The 10,032-nt window shown below is 40.4% G+C and overlaps 1 protein-coding gene across 1 annotated transcript in view; it reads right to left on the reverse strand.

Moving 5' to 3' along the window:
- PARG (poly(ADP-ribose) glycohydrolase) overlaps positions 1-10,008 on the reverse strand; it is a 63,586-nt gene extending 53,578 nt beyond the window's left edge. Inside the window, exons 1-4 of the mRNA XM_054163924.1 lie at positions 9,615-10,008; positions 6,363-6,429; positions 3,709-4,692; positions 1,095-1,278 (exon numbers count right to left, since the gene is read on the reverse strand). Of these exons, the coding sequence (XP_054019899.1) occupies positions 1,095-1,278; positions 3,709-4,692; positions 6,363-6,429; positions 9,615-9,792 (1,413 nt within the window). The 5' untranslated portion in view covers positions 9,793-10,008. The remainder of the gene's footprint in view (positions 1-1,094; positions 1,279-3,708; positions 4,693-6,362; positions 6,430-9,614) is intronic.
- Between the last annotated feature and the right edge of the window lie 24 nt (positions 10,009-10,032).

A 10,032-nucleotide genomic window follows, 5' to 3' on the forward strand; every position in this document is an offset into this window, starting at 1 on the left:
TTCTAAATAGAAGAAATAGAAAGTAAGTAAAAATGTAAGTTTAAAAAAAACTCTCATCCACAGTCACCCTCTTGGGAAAGGGAAAAAGTTGTTTTTACATGCACATGACATACAGTCAGTTAGAAAAAAAATCCATCTGTCATTCTTTTACTCCAGAACTCCACCTTATCACTGGACCTCTTGAAACACAATGAAATAAAGTTAATAAAGGCAATTATTGTCTAATTATCAGCTAAATACTTCCTCATTTATATATTTAAGTATCTATATAGTTTTATCTAAATATTTTCAAAATGTAGTTTCAAATCTAATCATAATCATGTGCAGAAAGAACACTTTTTAACCTGATACTGAAGAGAATGAGAGGTCATTATAGATGTAGCACAATTGCAAATTTAGTCCATGGAACATCAGAAAGGTAAAAATAAGTAACATGATATTCTTAAAGAGTCAGTATGCTACAGAGTCTTCCAGTAGCATTAGTTGCCTCAGAGCTTGCATTTAAACCCAATATGTTTTGATTTTGTTTGCAATATACCCACAACCTTACATGTTTTCAGTCACAGGTTTTATTTCAACAATAATTGGACTACATACCACTCTAAACGATTAAAAGCACATATAACGGATTTGATCTAAAATGCAGCAGCAGAACTGTTGGAAACTCCTCTTCATTGTCTTTCTCATATCTTTGAATGTTTTGAGCCTTTTATATATCTTGAACCCAACCAGAATAATAATAAAATTAAAATATAACATTAATATGCTGAAGCACAAATTTTACCTGCAGATATATTTAAATTCCCAGTTTACAACAAGGAAGTGCACACACCTATGCAGAAGAAAATTACTTGTACCTAACAGGCTACAGGCAGTAAAACCATAATTACATTTCTTCTGGATCTTAATATCCTAACTTTGTGCATCAGAAATGTCAATTTTCAGGAAAATTACTTGCCCCAGTGTGTTCCCAAGAAAGAGCAAAGAAAGATTTCCACAGCCTGCTAATGTCAGAAGTCTAATATTTGGCATTTTATATTATTAAACAATTAAGCATGAAATTCAATTTCAGGTAACAGACTGAATTCTCATACTCTAACGGTTACTGTATGATTGGCTGAGGGTCGCAGGTAAGGAAGACGAGCCCCACACATTGGCATTCTTCTCATCTCTTCAATTGGTGTCCCAAACCACTTCTTGTTAGTTGGAAGAGGAGGTGGCATGTATTTAGGAATCTTCCTTCCTGTCCTCTGGGGTTTGTATTCACATTTTTCTTTTCTGTTGTTAAAAAAAAAAAAATCAACATAGAAACATTTTATTTCCACTGAAAGACCTCACAGACATATACAGGAACTTTACATTCCTAAGAGTTTATTTGCTGGCCCCTGCTGTGACCCCAGGCTAAAGCTTTATTTGGGGTAAACCTACCACAACAACCACCTCCTCCTCCACAACACATGTAAGTACTCCATGTCTACCCAAATACTCTTCCCTGCAGGTTTACTGACACCTTCACAGAAATGCAGAGTGTTAGCAGTTTTCCCTCTGCAGAGCCACGCTCTTTCCCAATAAGATCTGTTTATCAAGAGATAGGACACAGACTCATTGGTGTACATTTGTTAAGATACCCTTTACAACCCCTTCTCAGCTGTTAAAAAACAAATGTATGCATGCAGACATACACAGCTCTTCTTTAACAAAAAAACAAATACCACAAAAAAGCAACACACTTCTTAACCATCCTCAGTAAGGTTGCATTTTTTCATGTCAGGCATACCATACCTGCAAGTAAAAATTTTTCAAGCATCAAAAAAGCCCAAAACAAATGCTTGCAGAATTCAAATATATGCAAGAGCAGATTAATTAATTCTCTTTAATGGTCAAAGATATTTGCATAGATGTGAGATGTTACAGGGAAGAAAAATCTGCTCTATTTTTGATGTAATGTACCATATGTTTCTCATGCAAGAGGAAATTCTCAGAGTAAAATGCAAAACAAGTTAAAAGCCTACACTTTGAGGCACTCTTTAGACCTCTGAATTCTCCTTTGCAAGCTTACTCCATCCTTGGACAAAAGATGCTGTCCAACCTGTTCACTGTGTCTACGTATATACCAGTACCTTCAGACAGACAATACCTCCAGCCCAGCCCATGACAGACAAATGGCATAGCCACATCAGAATGACACTGTGTACAGGCCCACTATGCTCCCTTGAGAGCCAAAGGATAACTCTGGCATAGCATTACTGATGACTGAAACCTGTTTGACATAATGCTGTTGCCTTCCCCCCAAGCCAAGATCTGAGCTACTTTATTATCTGCTGTAGACCTAGTCTAACAAAAACAAGAGGAAAGCTTTAAGATTTTTTTAATTGCCCCCTTAAGCACTATAGACACTATCACTATTTCACATGGTATTGAGGTTTATAACCTTGACATTATCTCATTTAGGTCCCCAAAAGAAAAGAACAAATAATCTCTCTACAGCTTCATACACTATCTTGCCAATTACTCTGTAAAGCATTGCTAGGATTTCCATCTATCCACACAGTTACACTTCTGCATGCTTCCTTTCTCAAGTGTGGATTTATTGTAACAGGATGCTCCAGCACTGACAAACAGAAGCCTCAACCTCTGCTGCTTTGCTAAAATAGCATTTCATTTACATTGGTGAAAAGAACATTCCCTAACCCATCACTTTAAACTAACATACTTCAGCAAAATCTTAATGCATTTCTTTAATCCTAAGAGCTACCTTTTTCTGTTTTCTAAATCCAGCCTAAGCTTACTTAACTCAAAATTTATCATATGCAAGCTAATGACACTAGTTAGCTGCCCTCCATTACCCTCTTAATTTCCTTAAAAAGCACGGTTTGTGCTGCTGCTCACAGCCAGAATGGACCTCCCAGTAAAGATATGCAAAACTAGTTTGTTGCCCTACTTTAAGGGCTTTAGCTATTGAGATAATTGCTTATTACACCAGCACATACAGACTTCTTGTTTCTGCTTAGTCCTTTGCTCTTTACTCTCTTTCTCAGCTCCCACTGAAATCTAAACTCTTCAGAGATCATCCTTTTGTCCTTACATGACATCAAGCATGTGGAGTCACTCCCAGGGGTTCTACTTCCAATGCTCGTGAGTAATCACTAGGAGAACCCTTCTCTCTTGCAAGAGAGAATATAGCCCAAAAAGAGAGCTTGAAGAAAACCCCTCACAAACATCTCTACAACTGCTTTAAAAAATGAAATTTTCCATGTCTGTTTCAATCAAAGCATTAGTAACACTGACGCTTCAACAAAATAGATCCAGTATTTCTAACAGATGAAACTAGAAAAATCAAGGTAATACCAGTTTCCTCAAGTATTCTGAATGAATGCTAAAGCTACACGCCATAAAGCATTCCTGTACCACCACTGATTTCCAAGCATCAAAAATCCCAGGGTTTTAAATCACTTCTTGGATAAAATCCACTTCCTACCACGTCTTTTAATTCCCAGTTTTTTTTAAAATTGCACTGAACAAGAACATTCTTTTTAAAAATGCAAATAATCCCATTAAAAATAAGCTACTTCAGGCCTGCATTAAAGTTGGGTTTGTGCCTTACCATACATTTTGCAAAACTCTTTATATAATCCAGTCTCCAAAGGGCTATCAAAGAGGAAATTTTCAGGCATGAAAACACAAATAAAGAGGCAGACAGAATGCTACCTTTTGTCCTCAACTTTCGGTATCCTCATGAAGTGAGAGGTGATTTTAGAGTCTCTCTTCACACTCTGTTTTGCACCTTTGCATTCTAATAATGGAGCAGGAGAGATCCCAGGTGGCTTTGCATGCAGACCATCCTCTTTAACAGAATTATCTACTTCATCACAGCTTTCACAGCCTTTAGAGGAAAATCGTGGCTTTCTGGACTCCAGTTCAGCATCCCCATACTGAATTCTGAAAGATTTGTTTATGGATTTTGACATACTGATCTCATCTCGCTCATCAAGAAATGGACTTGTTTCTTCATCAGCCTCCGACCCATGACAGCTGTTCTTAGAATTATCTACATCCATTGGTGACTCTGGTTCACTTTCTTTCTCAAAAGCAGGTGAATCCCCTGAACTGCTCTGGCATTTGCTCAGTTTCCCACGATCTCCAAGATCTGATATACAAGCATCACAACCAGTGTCTGAAAGTGGACTTTCTGGAACTACATCCCCTTCCTCCTTTTCACCCATTAAACAGACAGAACTGCAACTCTTCAGCTTCTGTGAATTGCATGAAGCTGCCTGTCCATCTGTCTTGGTGTCTTTTGAAGAAAGTTTTGTATTTCCCATTTTCAAAGACTGTCCTGATGATAATTTCCTCTGAGTCCAAATATCATTGTTTTCTCCACAGCCTCTCTGAGCCTGCTTGCCAGTTTTGTGCATCTGATCAATATTAGCATTTTTAAAGACGTCTCCAGACTGCACCCCCTCTGCAGGCTCTGTCTCTAAGACCTGATCTTTGTCGTCAGCCTCCGAATTATGCATGCTGCCTGTCTGAGGCAAATTAACATACTTTGCACCAACTTCCACAGGTATTTCTGAATAATTTTGCTGACAAATATTCTCTAGCTTTTTCACATCGTGCTCACAACAGGTCTCTTTTTTAATGGAGGTCATCTTGAGATTTGCTTCAGTATTGTTGTTAATTTTGCTGTGTAAGCTGTGGAAGAGAAGCAAGGGAGTTAGCTGCACTAGCTTCAAATGGAATCTCTGTGTGTGTGTATATATATATATAAACAAATAAGAAAAAGGAATTATTATAAACATACAACATGAAATACAGCATTTTATCCATTATACTCTCTAAATGAGCACTACACTGCCAGGATCAACGTGTTTTACCGCACTGGGAAACATAGCTCAGTAATACCCTATTTCCATTTAAAGGCTCCAAAGAATGATGAATCAATTGCTTACATTAGAAATCTATTCCACTGATCCTTATTTTCAAACCTAAACACTATTAAGCTATTTTTAAGTTATTTTTTTCCAGCAGAAAAACATTAGAAGTCCTGCTAAAGCTGTCCTTAAATTTGATTTTAGCCAGCTAAAAACAGTGAGGAAGTACATCACTGGTTTTGTAGTCATTCCCTCAGAGGCCCTTCCAAATTCATCCTTCAGAAGAGGACATCATAGTCCATAATCTCAAAAACATCCTATTACTTCCTTACTTCCATAAGCAGTAATTCCCTTCATGAATGGTAACACATCCTCTTCTGAAAGAGCATTCTGGATGAGAAGATATCATTTACTGCTACAGAACAAAAAAATTTTAAAATTACAGGGCCTTGGAGCAACAGATGACAGCTTAGAACTTCAGCCTAAGGAAGATTATTTGAAAATAAAAGGATTTTAGAGGGGTTTATACTATGATAATTTAAATCCCCATCTATGCAGTTGTTCCCACTCTGAAAAATTTGATGTCAAAAAACGAAAGCTGCATTACCACTGCCATCCCAATAAATGACTGTTTAAAGGTATTGACAACATCTGTTGTCACCTTAAAATGAAAAATCAAATCTAACACAAAGAGAGCGTTCAAATTCAAATACAATAAAATTGTGATGTTAGCTAGAATAGAATGGCACATGAAGCATTTACACAACTAACCTGCTGCTTAATACTGACTAGGCTGTAATCCGCCAGCAACACTAGAGGAGGACATAGAAAAGCAATACTCTAAAGGGAAACTTAAACCAAATCATTCCCTCCTCAACCACCCTCTTAACATCTCAGCCTTACTGCTACCCGTCAGCCTGTAATCATGCCCTGTGTACTTCTGTACTAGTCATTACCACTAATTTTCCTAGTTATTTTAACTCTGCTATGGATTTCAATTTCTATTAACAAACACCAATGGAATAAATGAGCACTTTTACAATTTCCATTATAGAAAAGTAATATCCAGTAATCCTCAGCACCAGAGAGTTAAACTCTTCCGAGTTCAATTTCAATGCTGCCTTGCAAACTTGCTGACAGACCACGTTAACGGAAAGTACAAAATTTTACCTGGTGCTATTCAGCAGTAAAAATTCTATACCATCTTTCACTAAATAACCGGAATGTATGTTTGAGCATCTGCAAACTCTAGTCTAATCTGAATCCAGTTGCACATGGTTATACTATAATCAGTTCAATCTGATAAGCCAAAACCAGATTTTGTCTGTAATTTAACAACATAATTGTGAGTTGAATGCAGAACCATCAGCCAAAAATCTGTAACTATTGTTGTCCTATCTCAAAAATAAAAGCAGAGCTGTTGACTAAGGAGAGAGTCTGACATCTCAGGCCCACTCAAACAACACAACTTTTGTTGCATGTACATTTTACCTTTTGGACTCTGTTGTCTTGTGCCCTTTATTCTCCAGCCAACTGGTAATTGTTCGTTGTCTACAAACTGAAAAAAAAACAACAATTCACTACATTATTACATGAAATATGATAAAACAGCAACATAATTGCATATGAATAGGATAACTTGTACTAGGTGAAGATAAAAACATCTCACTTAACTCCTCATTATCATCTTTACTACACGGAACATTCAAACACTAACACTATTAAAATTCATGTGATGCACTATTCAATTTGTATCAGCCAGCAGCTGTAATTTTGGTAATAATCTTTATAAATGCCACGCTTCGTGGGGGGGATTTTTTTTGCTTGTTTTTAAGGGTGTGCTTGTTTGTTTTTTTATTGTTTGGGGTTTTTTTAATTTTTCTTGCTTGGTTGTTGTTGTTTGTGGCATTTTCTGTTGGTTTTTGTTTGTTAGTTTTGGGGTGGTCTTAATATGGTAAGAAAACAGAAGGTGAACTTCTAGATTTTAAAAAAATAAACACCCCAAACTCCACAACTTGAACCTTCCAGCTCTCATTACCACCACCACAGTGAGCCCTGAAACACTTCTGCTGAATTTTGCAGAGAGGCAACATAACTTAAATAACAACAAAACATAATCAAAAAAACAAACAAAAAAAACCACAAAGAGCAACTAGTCATCTTAGCACATGCATCTAAGAACCTTATTTGTATGTAGCATACCATGAAATATGAAACTTGAAGACTGAAGTGACAAGTGCTAAGAAAAGGACTTTTTCTTTACCCCTCCAACCACAAAAAATTTGAAAGCCTATCAATGCTTGCTTCTCTATACAGCAATAAAGGACAACTTTTTCTGATTTAGTCCTAACAACTAGGGCTCCAGTGAATGTGATCAGTCTTATCTGTGTGATACTGCAGTTCAGACAAGCTGCCAACAGAACAGCACACTAATTATGTACAGGCATGGCAGGGGGTATCAGAAAACAAAAATCAAAACAGTCATTTCACATCTTCATTAGTATAAGGGGTGGGGAGGGGGAGTTGCTTTGTTGCTTTTTAAAGATAATTCTGAAAAACTGTCACCTGGCTTCAGTTCCCTTTCAATCTGCAAAGAGCAGTGATCTACCTGCCAATGCTGACTGTGCAAGGTATTTGCTCACTGCTTCCAACGGGGTAAAATTTGTAGTTTCCCCGAAGCAAGAGTAGTTTTGTAGAAACGAAAACCCAGTAGAGCAGATGTGGCTATTCTGATTAACAGTCACTACTGAAAGACTCAGCATTTTGCTGCAAATGGAGGTTGTGCAAATTGGAGATTAAGTAGCTCAGGCCACAGGTAACTTAAGCAACACTGTTCCCTAAATGCTTTCCCTAACGTTCAAGGCCTTGGAACACCTTCCCACAACTGGATATCAAATAGCTGCATCAAAAGTACAGATTTTCTAGAAGAAAAGAATCTCTGGAAAATATTTAAACCATTTTAAGATCTTCTGAAACAATGCAAAGATTACTGTAAAAGTGACACCCTGAGACCAGGTCACCAGAAAGTAATGCCAAACTATATATAGATTAAAAGCACATGGATACTCAGCCATTCAATTTTTTGAACGTTCAGCTTCACCCCACTCAGACAAAAATAGTTGGGCAAAACAGCTTGATGGACTTTATGAACCACTTTTTTATTAGTATTTCTAAAGATTCACTAAAGCTGAAGTATATTTATCACTCCGTTTACCAAATTTCACCTTGTGTTTGAAGCATTAACCCAAGTTGCCTACAGAAAAGGGGAAACAAGCAGCTAGAAAAAAACAACTGAGGAGACATGTTAAGACAGGGGATGAATAAATCTCTTCAAAGGCAGATGACTACCTCTTGAGACAGGGAATTAGCACAATAATGGAAATTATGGAATCAGTGTCAGTATAGAACAAAATGGTTTTGGTCTGAACGTTCACATCTAGCTAGCCATTTAAGCCCTATAACCAACACGACACACGTGATTTTTCTTTAACACTACTAACACCTCTCTTTTGCTAAAAATAAGGCAGTAAAAAGACTTTAAAAGGTAAAAAATTGACAAGTTATGCTTACATTCAGTGTAAACAGTAAAACCAGACTGGTACAGTTTTCTTTTAAGTGGTTTCTAAATTTCTATTCAAGACTCTTCAAATTATTGCCCAACCCTTCCTCTACCACTAAACAACTGAACTTTTAGAACATTCTTATTTATCACTCTGTAAAAGGGCATACATCTAGCATTAAAATATTATCTACTCAAAGTTACCTCTTAGTTACTGGTTAATGAGGTCTAATTTATCAACTGAAGACCACAGCAAATCTGTTCGGGTTTCTTCTTCTCTGTATTCCTTTCTGTTCCTGAAATGGGTACTTCATTGTACATTAAAATGTTATTTTGATAGCTCCAACTAAAAACCTGGGGAAAGCACTAGGGAACTTTCCGTAGGCAGCTTTGTTACACATCAGGAGGGGCAACCCACACGACCAGCAGCCACAGGCCCACGTGGGTCCCCGTCATCACCTTTGGCTCTCATCGTGACAGCCTGGCACAATACGCTGCTGGCCCTCACTTCTCTTGCAGCAAACCTCTCTTCTCTCACACACGAAACACGCTACCCTTAGCGGCTCAGACCTCACTTGGATGGTTGCACTGTTACTCAAAGTTTGTAAAGAATCGGACACAAAACGAGGACAACGATCCTGTACCTAAAGCCGGCTCCAAACGAAAGCAAAGAGCACTGCCAGACACCACCGGGCTCGGGTACACAGGACACGCCAGCTCCGGGAGCTCAGCGACGACTGAAGCCACTGAAGGCCAGCTGCAGGAAGGCTACGTGCACCGACACACGCGGCCTGCCGACATTTAACGTGTCCCACACACACTTCAGCATATCACGCGAACAGAAGCGGCACAGCACAAGGACATGGCAACTTGGCGAAGGCCCCGGCCAAGCCGCCTCCTCTGGCCAAGCCGCCTCCTCTGGTCAAGCCCCAAGCGCAGCCGCGGCTGCCGAGGGACCCAGCGGCACCCACGACGGCGGCGGAGCCAACGAACAGGGGTGCAGCACAGCCTGGGCAAGTTCATCACCTCCCAAGCTTTTTAGGCAGCAGTCCCGTCCCCTGGTAACCAGAAACAGCCCAAGCCACCGAAGCTGGGACAGAACGATAAGAACGTCAGGCAAGGCCCCTTTTAAGACCAGCCACTGCCCCTGTCCCGGGGGTGGCTCAGCCCCAATCCATACAAACCTTTGTTTCCCACGGCGGTGGCGGGGCTGTTGCCGCCGCTGGAGTTGTTGCCCCCAGGCCCCTCTTGGCGGGGACCGAGCGGCGGCGGCGACTGCTCTCCCTGGGAGCCGCCGCCGGGGCTGTCGGTGCTCGGTCGGGCTCTCTTCCGAGGGGGATCCCGCCCGCAGCCCGCACTCATCCTCAGCAGGCCCACCTCCGCCCGCCCAGCCCGCCTCAGCCGCGCGGGCCCGCAAGCGGCCGCCGGGACCAGGCGGCAGCCGCCCCTCGGGAACGGCGCGAAGATGCGGCGGCGGCTCTGCCGGCAGATCTGCCTCTCTGCATCCTCCGGCCCGCAGCACCGGGCTCGTCCCGCCGGCCGCTCCCTCGGCAGGAGACGAAGAAGGAGCGGCAGGACCGGGGCCAAACCGCGTCCAGCAAC

Source organism: Dryobates pubescens, chromosome 8, assembly GCF_014839835.1.
Source record: "Dryobates pubescens isolate bDryPub1 chromosome 8, bDryPub1.pri, whole genome shotgun sequence".
In the NCBI taxonomy this organism is placed as follows: domain Eukaryota; kingdom Metazoa; phylum Chordata; class Aves; order Piciformes; family Picidae; genus Dryobates; species Dryobates pubescens.